The 15,308-nt window shown below is 38.1% G+C and overlaps 1 protein-coding gene across 2 annotated transcripts in view; it reads right to left on the bottom strand.

The window, feature by feature from the left end:
- Positions 1-15,308, bottom strand: part of Tgfbr1 (transforming growth factor beta receptor 1) — a 57,569-nt gene that overhangs the window by 26,500 nt on the left and 15,761 nt on the right. The window contains exons 2-3 of one of the 2 annotated variants that reach the window (XM_090330315.1): positions 4,360-4,605; positions 185-415 (exon numbers count right to left, since the gene is read on the bottom strand). In XM_090330315.1, the coding sequence (XP_090186441.1) occupies positions 185-415; positions 4,360-4,605 (477 nt within the window). The remainder of the gene's footprint in view (positions 1-184; positions 416-4,359; positions 4,606-15,308) is intronic. The other variant, XM_090330316.1, reaches the window with a different exon arrangement.

Below are 15,308 nucleotides of genomic sequence, written 5' to 3'. Positions count from 1 at the left end.
AATTTATCTATACTAAACTAGTCATAGTCAGAGAGAGACAAAGCTTAAAGACTTTTATTAGGTGCAAACCTGGAATACTGTCTTAAGTTTTAACAAAATCTAATACTATAATTGAATAAATACTATAAACCAAATACTGTAATTTTAAAAAATACATAGGAAAAAGATGAAACAATTACATTACCTGATCCAGACCCTGATGTTGTCATATCATAAATTAGGTCTTTTAATGTAGTACCCTCTGAAATAAAAGGCCGATCTAACGAAGGATCCTCTTCGTTTGGCACTCGATGGTGAATGACAGTGCGGTTATGGCAGATATATACCATCAACATGAGTGAGATACACACAAAGCAGACTGGTCCAGCAATGACAGCTGCCAGCTCAACTGGACCAAGGCCAGGTGACTGCTTCACTGAAAAAGGGACCCAAGTGAAATAAACATCAACAGTAACAAAGCACTGCAGGTGGCACTCACATCTTCCTAATCCCTCACATTTCATCAGTGGCCACGGCAAGCACTTAGCCCCAGAGCTTTATCATCACAGGTCACAGGACTCAAGGCCAGAACAAACATTCATGAGACAAACAGTCTCATGAACTTTCCTGCTGGGCTGGCTTTAAACCTCACCTCCTGAGTAGCTACTTTTTTTTTTTTTTTAAAAGCAAAATATATCCTTATTTCAGTTGGCTTGAGCTGAAGAGCTCAGGGACAGCACCCAGACAGAGTTCAAGCTCCATGATGCACAAATATATATATATATATGGATATGTATCCTTATTTTTATCAAAGGAGAGTTTTTGCCTTTTGCCAGTCCTGGAGACTGAACTCAGAGACTGAGCACTGTCCTTGGGCTTTCCTCAAGGCTAGTGCTCTACCACTTGAGCCACAGCACCACTTCCAGCATTTTTTTTTTTTGACAGTTATCAGGCTTGAACTCAAAACCTGAGCACTGTCCTTAGACTTTTCTTAAGACTTTGCCACAGCACAACTTCCAGTTTTTTTTCTATGTATGTGGTACCCAGGAATCAAACCTGGGTCTTCGTGCATGCTAGGCAAGCACTCTACCACTGGGCCAAACTCACGGCCTGTTTTTTGTTTGGGCTTGAACTCAGTGCCTGGGCACTGACCTTGGACACGTTTTGCTCAAAGCTAGTGCTCTGCCACTTGTGCCACAGTGCCACTTTGGGCTTTTTCTGAGTATGTGGTACCAAGGAATCGAACCTAGGGCTTTGCGCATGGTAGGCGAGCACTATACCACTAGGCTAAGCTCTGGGCCCCTAAAGGAGAGTTTTATACATATATACTCTTCTTAGACTATGTTAACCACCTGGGCTTTTAATTCCCAACCATTTATTTTCTTATAATCTCTTTTTAATAATTTTGTGTATTCAGACACATGTTAAGTCCAATTATTTTGACATTCATTCTGAACTTTTGTTTTACTGTTTACCACCATTTTTAAAAAATATCATATCTTTCCTATCCTATTTTTGTTTGGATTAGCTTCTTATTATACAAAATAGAATTTATTTTAGGAAGGACATCATTTTCCACTGAATACCTAATTGTCTGAAATGGATTGTCTTTGAAACAAAAAACCTTGGTTTATTGACAGATTTGGGGGTGACAATCTTTTACATTATTTATTATGGGTATATTTCTGTTACCTTTTTCTTTTTTTTTCTATTACCTTTTTCTAGGCTAACTAGTGTCTTAACTGCTTATATGATGCTTTCACATTCTTGAAAATTATTCTGCTAGCAATTATTTGTTTAAATATTTTTCACTAATCTTGCTTGATCGTCTCTGAATGCAGTTTGGATAATGTAGTTTTGTCCTCATCTTCATTTGCTCACTTACTTTTTCTCTAAACTGATATAAAATTATATAATCCCAATCTGCTGTTTGCTCTCAATATTACATTTATTTAAAAATTTTAAAATATAAAAAAGTCCTCATTTTGTGGTAAATAACTGAAAGCAGACCTTGGACTGTCTGAAAGTTCTTCCTGAGTGAGTGGTAAGACCATTTCATAGGAGAACAAGTACATTAATTTATTTGGTTCAGTCGATCCTTCCCCATCTTTGAAAACTAAACCTTTTTCTTTGGTAATTTTTTGCTATTGGAAATGAGGAATCTGTTTAGCATTGAAAATGAGGTAACTTCTTCACAAGATCTTACAAATTGCTACTCTATATTTCAAGTTCAAATAGTGGGAATGCAAAATTCAAGAATGATCATTTTCTTGACATATTAGAATTACAGATGCTTACATAATGTCACAAAGAAATTATAGTCTAGCGCCAGGAATTTGGCCCAGTGGTAGAGTGTTTGCCCAGCATGCACAAAGACCCAGGATTCGATTCTTCAGTACCACATACATAGAAAAAGCTGGAAGTGGTGCTGTAGCTCAAGTGCTGGGACTGGCAAAGTAAACAAGAAAGAAATTACAGGCTTGTGAAGTCATAGTAGAGGACTGTATCCCTTTCATAACTGTCAGGGCTAGCCTTTTTCCTCTGAACTACAGGAGCAGTTCTTACTTTATTTTTATCATTATTATTGTTAATTAATTAATTAACTAACTTTTTTTTGCCAATCCTGGGGCTTGCACTCAAGGCCTGGAAACTGTCGTTGAGCTTTCTCAAGGCTGGGCACTCTGCCACTTGAGCCACAGCAACAATTCCAGCTTTTTCTATATGTGGTACAGAGGAATCGAACCTAGGGCTTTATGTATGCTAGGCAAGTACCCTACCAGTAGGCCATGCTTCTGGCCCTCTTCTTATTTTAATCAACATAAAACATGCACCATCTCTAATTGAGCACTATGATCTGTTCCTGAATGCCAATACCAAACCAACTACTTGCTAAGGAGAATTCAGTTTTGCTTTTATAAACTAATCTTATTCCCAATTCTCCAGCTAACAGTACTGGTAGGTTTTTGCTAGGGATAGCCTGCTAGTCTAGTCATCAGTAAAAAAAAAAAAAAAAAAACCACAGCAGTTCCTCCAAGTATTGGTATGTGGTGGAATTCTTCCATTCATTCTGCTGGTGTTAGTATACATTTCCCTTTATTTTTATATTCCCAATTATTACAGTAGGCATCTGGGACTTGGGCAGAGTAGCAAGTTTTCATTTAACTCAGAACTTTTTTTTTTCTTACCAGTCCTGCGCCTTGAACTCAGGGCCTGAGCACTGTCCTTGGGCTTTCTCAAGGCTAGAGCTCTACCACTTGAGCCACAGCACCATTTCTGGCTTTTTTTTTTCTATGTATGTGGTACTGAGGTATCGAACCCAGGTCTTCATGCATGCTAGGCAAACACTTCTACCATTAGGCCAAACTCCGGACCCTAATTCAGAACTTTAAAATAACCAATCCTAAGAGTCAATGAAGTCCTCAAAGTACAAGTTCTACTAAGACCTTCTATAGTACCAAATATGAATGTTGACCAAAAAAAACCAACCTAGAAGTCATATATAATTAGTTTATATGTAAAACTACAAAGTTAAAAGCATCTAAATGGACAAAAAAAAACCTCATCTAGACTGTTCAGTGCTGCTGTCAACCTCTTCCTACTAAAAGACTAATTTAAAAGGTGGAATGTTTTCTTTTTGTATCATTATATAAAAAGAACACAGGGGCTGGAATGTGGCTTTAGGATAGAGTGCTTGCCAAGCCCGCATGAAGCCCTGTGTTTGATTCCTCAGAACCACATAAACAGAAAAGGCTCCAAGTGGCACAGTGGCTCAAGTGGTAGCGTGCCAGCCTTAAACAAAAGCTTAGGGACAGTGCCAAGACCATGACTTCAAGCTCTGGCAAAAAAAAAAAGAAAGAAAAAAAAATTACTCTAAGATCAAAAACAGAATTCCTAAGGACATATTGTCCTGTAGGACTCATCAAAAGGCTATTCACAGCCAGGTACAGTGGCTCATGCCTGTAATCCCTAGCTACTCAAAAGGCTGAGATCTGAGGATCACAGTTCAAAGCCAGCATGGATACTAAAGACCATGAGACTTATTTCTAATTAACCACTAAAAAACTGGAAGTGGTGCTGTGGCTCAAGGGATAGAGTGGTAGCATTGAGCTGAAGAGCTCAGGGACAGTGCCCAGGCCCAGAATCCAAGCCCTACAACTGACCAAAAAAAAAGGGGGGGGGTATTAACTTTCTTTAACACCTATCCAGTAGTCAAAATCATGGTTACTGTTATTACTCTATATCTATGATCAAGTCACTTCTTGCCTCTACCTTAAGTTGGGCTACATAATTTCTAAATCCCATCCAGTTCTGAAATAATATTTAGAATCTAAAAGCTTTCTTATAATATCCAGAAAACAAAACTGTCACAGAATGACTTACCAGTAGTTGGCAGTTCAATTTTATTGCAGTGGTCTTGATTGCAACAATATGTTGTAGTAACAACGCCAGTTTTTGAAGAGGGTGCACATACAAATGGCCTATCTCGTGGAATTAGGTCAATTTCAGCTATACACATGCTATTGTGTATAACTTTATCTGTGGTCTCTGTGACAGAGACAAAACAGAGCCCATCTGTCACACAGGTGAAATTGTCTTTTGTACATAGGTGGCAGAAACACTGTAATGCTAGAAAGAGAGAACAAGACTGCATTAGAGAAAAAAAGCAATATTAAGTGTGAAATTATCCAATGTTTATTGTTAATATATGCTTTTTTGTATTTGTGTGCTGATACTTGAGTTTGAACTCAGGGCCTGAATGCTGACCCTTAGTTTTCTACCCAAGGCTGGCCCTCTAGTGCTTGAGACACAGTCCATTTCTGGCATTTTGGTAACTAACTGAAGATGGAGGCTCAGGGACTTACTTTCCTACCCAGGTTGTCTTTGAACTGTAATCCTTAGATCTCAGCCTCCTGAGTAGCCAGGTTACAGGTATGACCAACAAGCACACAGCTCTGTTAATATATTCTTGATTCTATGTCAATTTATATTCACTGTTCAAAAATCAAAACTTTTCATTGCTCTTAGAGCACCCAAATTCTGTTGAAAGCCATACATCTCCAGCAACCCAAGGAAATAGTGATATTTGCACCCGGAGTTTTTCCTAAATATTTTGCTACTAAGTACAGAAAACAAAAATTGTTATATAAAATGTTGCTGAGTTATGACAAGGATTTGCCCTCCCATTTGAAGCAAGGTACAATTAAGTCTTCAATGTTACACCTCCTAAAACTATGCGTTCACATATATCCCAAATGAGAAGTAATGTGTAAAAACACTAGCACAGGACTCACTATAGGATGGAAATGCCATTTTAGTGGATTTATAGTAACGGAGTAATGCAAATATAGTCATATTGAGCCAAGCACACTCTTTGTGCAAACTACTGAGAATATATATTCTAGCTAGCATAAAGCAACTCATTTACATTCTAATCACATACACAACATAGCTACACAAACAACTGGAGAATATAAATCCATTCATAACAACTTAAATTTTATGAATCAACTACAGAAATGACCCCTTTAGGAAAGTTTAATTATTATCAACATTTTCTTATCTATACAGATATATACACACTCCCTCAGCCACGCTTTTCAATGAAGCAAGTGTACCCTGATATATCCAATATTTTCTCCCATAAAGAATCTGTTAAGTTCTTTAAGGCCACAGACATCCATTAATCATTCTGTAAGTCTACCATCTTGTACTATGGCTGATACACAGCAGCATTTAAAAAACAAAACAAAACCCTTTTTAAGTAGCACACGGACACTTAATTTCACTGTGGTTACCTAAATCTGCAAAGCAAAGTTATGTCCTTAAATCCAGTAAGACTCTCCAATTACTACTCACTAGCATAGGAAAGGGAAAATCTGCCTGTATGTTATAGGGATCTCCAATATGAGACCACAAGAAGCCCACTGTACCTACAAAAGAAGCAGCTAAGCAGACTACATGCTAGGAACATAATCACTCCCTGAATATTTACTGTTCAACTCAGAAGGGCTCTGTTGCTCAATTCTATACATTCCCCAAAAAGACTTGTCTTCAGAACTAGCCTTGACTAGTTCTGGGATTACCTCTGAATCTCTAGAATATTATCCTGATAAGAGTATTTCTGTATGCCTTAGGACTTGACTTGCAGTATCAATTCAATAAGTTAGTTTATACCAGCAATGTGATTATCAATGTTTGCTGCTGGGGTAGGGGCCGCTATGGAAGAAAGAAGAAACGCCCTGCTTCCTTCCCCTCCCCACTTTGTTCCTTGGCTACCATAATGTAAGTGACTCTGCTCTTTCAAACCCTCCTTGTTATGAAAGATGGAAACCTCTAAAATGATGACAATGTAAAGTCTTCCTGCCTTGCATTGTCTCTGTCAGGTATACTGTAACAGCAATGAAAGGTCTGATTTAAACAATAACTGACCTGGACAAGGCTTTCAGGTGGGCTTCTCTGGCTGGCAACACTCTGCAGGTACTATCACATGTCATTATTATAAGAAGGAAGAGCTAGGTGCCTGTAATCCTACCTATCCAGGAGGCTGAAAGCAGAGAATCATAGTTCAGAACCAGCCTGGGCAGAACACTCTGTGAAGGGGAGCTGCAGTTCAAGTGGTGGAATACTAGCCTTGAATAAAAAAGCTCAAAAGATGTACCTGGGCCACGAGTTCAAGCTCAGGACTAGCACAAAAAAAAAAAAAATGAGAGAAAAGCCATCTACCCTTTTCTAGTGGAAGAGGACAGTGTTTCGTGTGTGTGTGTGTGTGTGTGTGTGTCTACCACGGTTTAAACTCGGGGGCAATTGTTCACAGCTGGCACTCTACCTTAGAGTCTTGCTGTCTGTTGGTTAATGGGAGATGGACTTTCACAGGCTTTCTCTACAGGCTGGCCTCAAAGCACAATCCTCCATACCTCAGACTCCTGAGTAGCTAGGATTATGAGCCACAGGTGCCCCCCTTTAACAGGCCAGCAAAGTTTCATCTTAACTATAGAAAAAATTTTTCCTTTCCTTATAAACAGCTTAACTATCTGACATAATTCTTCTCAAGTATGAAAGAAACTCAGAAAAGCACAAGAGATGTAGGAGTGATGGTATACTCCTGTAATCCTAGTATCTAGGAGACAGCACAAGAAGTTCATAAGCTGAAGGCCATCCTGGACTACACAGTAAGAGCTTACCCCAAAAAACAAACAAGCAAGCAAAAAAAAAAAAAAAAAGAAAATACAAGAAAGAGAAATAACCATAAACCTATTTAAACATTGTTACGAGACAGTAGTTATTGAGGTTGATGTTAGGTGGTTAAGTACAAGTTCACTGAGTACAATTTTCTAGTGAAAGACTCAGATCTAAGAATTTATGGACTGGCTTCAGAACATCTGAATCCCATGAAACTCAAGGCCAAATGTTTCACATACTTGCATTTTCAAGAAGTTCTATAGGTCTCAACAGAACATACAAAGTGGTCTCACAAAACATTAAGACCCCACTACTGTCCTAAGTGACCTTACTCTTGAGTAGTTGGTTAATTGTATTTTCTAAACATCACCTTTATCAGTTACTCCACCCAAAAGCTGTGGCTATGGATGCACATCATTATAATACAATGCAGTAACTGCTATTGTCTACAAAATACTGCTATCAATACTTGTAAGTTCTAAAATCAACATGGCTGCTCCAGTATATGTGAGATAAGTGCTAAATAAACATCTACTGTTACAATTAAGACTTATAAAATTCATTATGATGTATTGTTTTATAACCTCTCTTTCTGCCTAGTTTAAACACATCCTCTTCTGCCTCTCACCCTTTAAGAGCCTCTTCAAACAAGCTCTTCTTCAGATCAGACTATCAGAGAAATAATATTTCTTTTAGTTTGTTCCCATATCTCTCTGCATACTGTAAGGATAAGCACAAATCTATATATGTTTGTTATTAAAGTATCACTCATCACCTTAGGAGGATGTCTTTTGTTTTTGTTTTATCTTTGAGTTCTGGATCCTTACATAATGCTCAGAAAAATATTTGCTAAAATATTTTCCCATAACAAGAGTTCACAGTCATATCAGAAAGGAGGAGGAAACTAAGAATTAAGTATACACTTTCATTTCAGAGATAATCTAAAAATAATGATAAACATTCTGATCGTAGGTAACCAGTATCTAAATAAGCACTGTTGCTAGGCTTTTGTTGCTGCTTCTGCAGCTGTATAAAGAGCTCACTCAGACCCAATGTCCTTGTGGCATATTATACACAAGTTTTTCAGTAATTCTACCTGAGTACAAGATAGGGGAAAACCTGAATCACAGGAGCATAGAGCCAAATACGCATGGTAAATCCCAAATAGACTAACAGCCAATACCATATATGCACAATAATAAATCTTACATACACACTATAATAAGTTTACATGACTCCTGTCCTGGTAATACAATTTGCAGAAGTTAATTAGTAGTAATATGAGTGTTAAGTATTCAATATCATTTTTCCATTTTTACTTTCAGCAACAATGGGTTTAGAAAACCATTTAATGAGGATTTAATAATTCAATAATGCTAGCTCTGTCTTCCAGAGAACAAAATGTCACCTCATTAAAACTGAGATTTGAGGAATGCTTGCTAGCAAATGTTTTGGTTAGGTATAACATCTTACTACCCTGAACTTATCAACAAGGCCCTAAAGTCATAAATATCTTCTATAATACTACTGATAAGACAAGGCACTTGCAGATTTTATTTTTCTGAAGTTAAAATACTGAAAACAGTGTCTCATTTATATTTATAGTTCTTATTGTCACTAAAGATAAAATACTGAAACAGATTTAAAATGAAATCAGGCCTACGGCTATTTTTTACTACTATGAAATTTAAACATCATCTGCCACATTGAACAATTGTATTAATTTGAATTTTCTGTAGTTTTCTTTGTATTTAATTTGCAGATCTGGTTTACAGAGGTAAATAAGCCAGACACATATGAGTTTTATGTCTAGTGTTATATCTGATCATTTAAGAAACATCACAAAAAACACATTCTGTACTTTTTCTTTCAAAGAGGTTATTATGGCAAACCTGAAAAACTCACTGCATCAAGGTTTCTCTTACTAGATTCAGTAAGAATCTTTTGATAAGAACAAATCATGTTTACACAGAAAAATATAAATATCATATAACACAAAGCTTACCCAGGCAAGAATAAGATTTTTTTTTTTTTTGCCACTAACAGTCTTGATTGAACACAAGATGCAGTTACATACGGTGGACTAATTAAGAGAATTTAAAGATTCTCATGAACCCAGAAGCTTAAGTTTCTTTTTCTTTTTTTTTTTGGCTAGTCCTGGGCTTGAGCTCAGGGTCTGAGCACTGTCCTTGGACTTTCTCAAGGCTAGAGCTCTACCACTTGAGCCTTAGCACCACTTTTTTTTTCTATGTATGTGGTACCAAGAAATTGAACACCAGTCTTCATGTATGCTAGGCAAGCACTCTACCACTAGGCCAAACAAAGTAGCTCACTGGGGAGAGGAATAAGGCATTACACAGATACTAAAACCCTGAGTCCCAAAAGAGAATAAGCCAAGTACTTTAACTCTTCTGAGGTAGGAGAGCAAGATAAGTTTTACAGGAGTACCAGGCCAGTCTGGGCTACATAGCAAAACTGTCTTAAAACAGACAGACAGACAGACAGACAGACAGACACACACACACACACACACACACACACACACACACACACACACAGCATTCAAGTTAGAAGAACTTGAGGATTTGATTTCACAATTAAGGCCAAAATCTCCCAGAAAAAAAAGGTAAGCTTTCCCCATGTTGGCCATGTACAGAGGACATCCAACTTACTAAATAACTGTAAATGAGAAAGCTATTCTGACTGCATTTTCCCCTCATTGTTAGGATTTCATTTCTAGTAACTAGATTATAAATTTAAGTAACCATTCAAGATGCTAACCATAATATTTCATCAACAAAATGACTATAACAAATCTAAATTAATTCATCATCTCATTGAGAGAAAATGATACTGTATATATTTTGAAACTAATACAAATTATATAAACATACAGAATTGTTACATATGACAAACAACACTGTTCCAAATGTGGTTTTTATGTGTACTCTAACAATGAAACATGTCTCCCCACCAAAAAAAAAAGTGCATAAAATCCTACTGAAGGATCCTAGATTGACAGAACAACATAAAACGTTAAATATCATCAACTTGTGATTCAGTTCTGTCATGTAATAAGAAATCAAAACTTAAGATATCAAAATAAGTATAACACTATTCTACCAAGATCACATGTGGAATGTATTCCCACTGGACTGTCTCATGAACATAAATAAAATACATACATTTTCTAAACTGGTATCCCCATACTAAGTAATCCTACCCTTCACAAAGACTCCTGAGTGGATCAATAGATCAGCTTCAGGTTTAGATTTCTAGATTGTGACTTTCTGCTTTATAGCAAAGTAACAAACACCTGCTTAATCCTTTTCTACTATAATGTATAACTTTGTTTCCATACTCAAATCTCTACTAGCAGGTACAGCTTTCTTAATTCTAATATGCATATTTCCTCACATTTTTAACATTTCTAAAATCTGAATACATTTCACAATCAAAGTCAAAACAAAACTCCAGCCTTCTGGATAACACTGGCTAGGCACAGCACAGACGGTATTAGTCGATCATTATCATTTAATTGTTTGCACTGTTTTGCAACTAAAGTTTAGCTTAACCAAAATTCCTGCACAAAGACTTCACTATCAATGAGACTTCCAAATATTGCCAAATATGTCAGTATTTCAATTTCTAGATTTTAGTGCAATATGTAAGATGATCAGAAACCAAGTACTAGCACATCAGGAAGTAATGCAATTAAGGAACAGCAGAACCTTTAGGGCTATATCCACTGTATTATGTAGTATAGATGATAACTCTCAAGGTGAAATCCTGGCTCTTGATCACTACTACAGGGCATTAACTCCATTTCAGTGTGTCTGAGGGTTACATATGGAAACACTATTACTTCTAACTACTGCCAAGATTAACCAAAACTTGGTTTGGAAGCCCAGTCTTGGGCCTTGAACTCAGGGCCTGAGCACTGTCCTTGAACTTTCTCAAGGCTAGAGCTCTACCACTTGAGCCTCAGCACCACTTTCAGCTTTCTTTCTGTGTATGTGGTACCGAGGAATCAAACCCAGGTCTTTGTGCATGCTAGGCAAGCACTCTACCACTAGGCCAAACTCCCGGCTGGAAACCCATATTTCTGTTGAGAGAAGTAGAGTGGTAAACAGCCTAGGTATAATATATGGAACCATCAATTCCCTTTTTAATTTTTTTTTTCCAGTCCTGGCTTGAGCTCAGGGCCTGAGCACTGTCCTTGGGCTTTCTCAAGGCTAGAGCTCTAACACTTGAGCCATAGCACCACTTCCATCTTTTTCTATGTATGTATTCTAAGGTCTTTGTGCATGCTAGGCAAACACACTTACCACTAAGCCAAACTCCCGGCCAGTCTTTTAATTTTTTTTTTTTAATATGTATCTACTTAGCCAGTCTTAGGGCTTGAACTCAGGGCCCAGAACTGTCCCTGAGCTTCTTTTGCTCAAGGTTAGCACTCTACCACTTGAGCTACTTCTGGCCTTTTCTGTGTATGTGGTACTGGGAAATCAAACCCAGGACTTCATGCATGCTAGGGAAGCACTTTACTACTAAGCCACATTCGCAGTCTTTTTTTTTTTTTTAATTTTGACCATTTTGGGGTTTGAATTATTTTTTCTTTCTGTTTCCAACCCTTGGTATTTTGCCCTATCCTTCTATTAGCCATATTTCTCAATCCAGAATTCCACTTGAACACCTCTCTAAGTTTCCTGACCTTTCAATTGAATTCAGTATGCTTTATATATACGAGACAAAGTGGCAAGCTTCCTTTTATTAACTGACACATTACCTTTTTCCTATTTCCTCTGTACTCAACCCTTTGCTACATCTCAAGTCTACATCTCTAAACAGCTTGGCTTTACTCTTGTGTTCCAACTTCATACTGTAACTGCTTCAAGGAAACATTGCTAGGCTTATCTAGATGTTGGGTAAAGCCAACTTCTTTAAAAACAAATGCAACATTATTTCCCTAAGGTCATGATTTTAACTATGGACCCTGGAAGGATTCACAGGCTCCTTCTTGCTGAGATATCTCAGCAATTTTAAAGGGAAAGAGATGACAATTTCGCAACAAAGACCAAACTGTAATCTTTCACTTTGCTGATAATGCTCCCCATTTCCCTGACCCTACCCCCCACACTTTACTTCACCACACAACAGAAGATGAAGGTGAAAGTTAATACACCTCTTCTCAAGGCACTAATGACAACCCTTCTATCATCAGGTCAAGACTAGATATACTTCCCCCTTTTTCCATTCTCAACACTAAGACATGTCTGCCCCCTTCTCAAAGAGACTGTTCCTCTCTTGTTTCTTCCTCTTCTACCTCCAAAGTTGAAGCATATCAAGAAGATTTCTTTTTTCTATTTATCTCTGTAGACTAGTCTAAGGCCTTGGCCATCTATTTGGAGTTTATTTCTCAAGTCATCAGTGATTCTCAACTCAATCCCCCTAGGATTATCCTGCAGCAGTAATGTCAAAGTGAGCTTATCAAAACTGAGTAACCATGGGCATCAGTAGCTCATATCTCTAAACCTAGATACTCAGGAGGCTGAGATCTGGCAACTAAAAGGTTCAGAGCCAGCCAGGGCAGACAAACTTGCGAGACTTTTGTCTCTAAATAACCAGGAAGAGGAGATATGGTTCAGTCAGGAGTAGAAAAAGCCAAGTGAGAGTGAGAGGCCCTGAGTTCAAATTCCAATAGCAGCCAAAAATCAAAACAAAACAACATAGAATACCCTAAAGGTGCCATAAAGTGTAACGTAAAAAATTTCTCTCATCTGGGTAACATTTTAACTCTACATTTATGTCTCCAGAATAAAAATTTTATCATCAAAGATAAATTCCATTAACTACCACCACTTTTAAAAACCTTAAGAAGAGTCATTTATAATTGAAGCCCCATCTCATCACAGAAGAATGGAAGAACTTCTAAATTTCCAACCCGCTCCTTGTTTGTCCACAATACTTCATATATTTCAATCCTGCAGCCTCCACAGAATTAGCCAATATGTTAACTAGTAGCAGAGAAAGGGGCATTAAGCACAAGCTATCCAATGGCAAGATGAAATTTCACAGAAGGGACTGTTTATCCATGATAATAGGGAAAAAAAAACTAAGCACAAAATCCCCCAAATATCCAATACTGTAAGTGCTAAGTATCACCCGAATATCAACCTGCCACATAGATTTAAGTCTGAGAATCAGAATTGAAGTTGGAACTGAAAGTTACCATTGCCAGGGAGACAAACATTTCATTGTCTCAATTTAGCAACCAAATCCACTTATTTTACTAAAGTAAGTGTGCAGTAAATATTATTTCATTAAAAAACATATATTGAGCTAGGAGCATGGCCTAGTGGTAACGTGCTCTCCTAGCATGCATGAAGCCCTGGGTTCAATTTCCTGAAACCACATACACAGAAAAAGCCCGAAGTGGCAGAGTGCTAGCCCTGAGCAAAAAGTGTCCAAGGGTGGTGCCCAGGTCCCAAGTTCAATTCCCAGGACTAGCAATATATATACATATATATGTGTGTGTGTGTGTGTGTATATATGTGTACATATATGTGTATGTATATATGTGTATACAGACACATGTTGTATGTGTGTGTGCACGCGCGCGCGCACGCACACACACACACACACACACAGCTAGGTGCTAGTGACTCACGCCTCTAGTCCTAGCTACTCAAGAGGTTGAGATCTGGTTCAAAATGAGCCCAGGAAAGAAAACTGGTGAGGCTCTTATCTACAATTAACCATCAAAAATCTAGAAGTGAAGTGTTGGCTCAAATGGCAGAGGACTAGCCTTGAGTTAAAAAGCACAGTGACATCACCCAAGCCCTGAATTCAATTTCCACGCGAGCACACACATGCACGCTCACCATATTGGGCAAAGGAAGCCAAGCTCAAGGATGACAACACATCTCATATGTTGTATTAAACCTAAAACATGTGTGTAAACATATACAGAGCAATGTGCATATATAATCAAACTGACTACAATTAACAAAATGAATATTAAGAAGTTAAAACATGTCTTAAAATTGGAGGATTGCAGTTGGATGCCAGCCCAGGCAGGAAAAGTCCAAGAGATTATTATCTCCAGTTATCACCAAAAACAACTGAAGAGAGCCTTGGCTCAAGAGGTAGAGAGCTAGCCTTGCACACAAAAGCTCAGGGACAGTGTCCAGGCCTCTGAGTTCAAGCCCTATGAGCGAGCGTGCGCGCACGCGCGCGCGTGCACACACACACACACACACAGAGGCATAGAAGGGAGACTAGGGGAAGAAGAAAATTGGAAGGGGCAAATGAATAAAAAAAAATGCATCATTAAGACGACATACACATATAGAAATGGAACATGAACTAGGGAAACAGAAGGAGTAGACAGGACAGGTGGAAGTGGGAGAGAATAATGGGCTCTGATCAAGATTCATTATACACATAAATAAATGTGTTAAGTTGAAACTTCCTCCAACTATTTAGAGATGCAAATTAAATTAATAATTTTAAAAGTTTTTTTAAAAATCATTTCCTAATTACTATAACTTCTCCCTACAATAGAATCAGCTCTCTCAAAAAGTCATGACTGGGGCAGTGGTAGAGTGCTTGCCTAGCATGCACAAAGACCCTCGATTCCTCGGTACCACATACATAGAAAAAAGCCAGAAGTGGGGCTGTGGCTCAAGCGGTAGAGTTCTAGCCTTGAGAAAATCTAAGGACAGTGCTCAGGCCCTGAGTTCAAGCCCAGAACTGGCCAAAAAAAAAAAAAAGTCATGACTTCTTTAAAGATATTTAAGCACAGGCTTAATGATCTCCTACATTAAATAAAAGGTGATATAAAATTTACCAGTCCTCACTTTAGTATGATTTTTAAAAATTAGGGGCTGGGACCATGGTCTTGTGGTAGAGTAGTTGCTAGGTTCGATTCCTCAGTACTGCATACACAGAAAATGCCAGAAGTGGTGTTGTGGCTCAAGTGGTAGAGCACTAGCCTTGAGCACAAAAGCTCAGGGACAGCACCCAGGCCCAGAGTTCAAGCCCCAGGACTGGGATGCACACACACAAAAATAGATATAGATAGATAGATAAATAGACACACACACACACACACAGAGGCAGAGGCAGAGGCAGAGGCAGAGGCAGAGGCA

Source organism: Megascapheus bottae, chromosome 3, assembly GCF_031878675.1.
Source record: "Megascapheus bottae isolate mThoBot1 chromosome 3, mThoBot2.hap1, whole genome shotgun sequence".
Classification (NCBI taxonomy): Eukaryota; Metazoa; Chordata; class Mammalia; order Rodentia; family Geomyidae; genus Megascapheus; species Megascapheus bottae.
The sequence above is the reverse complement of the archived record's forward strand: the minus strand, read 5'-3'. Positions and strand labels throughout refer to the sequence as shown.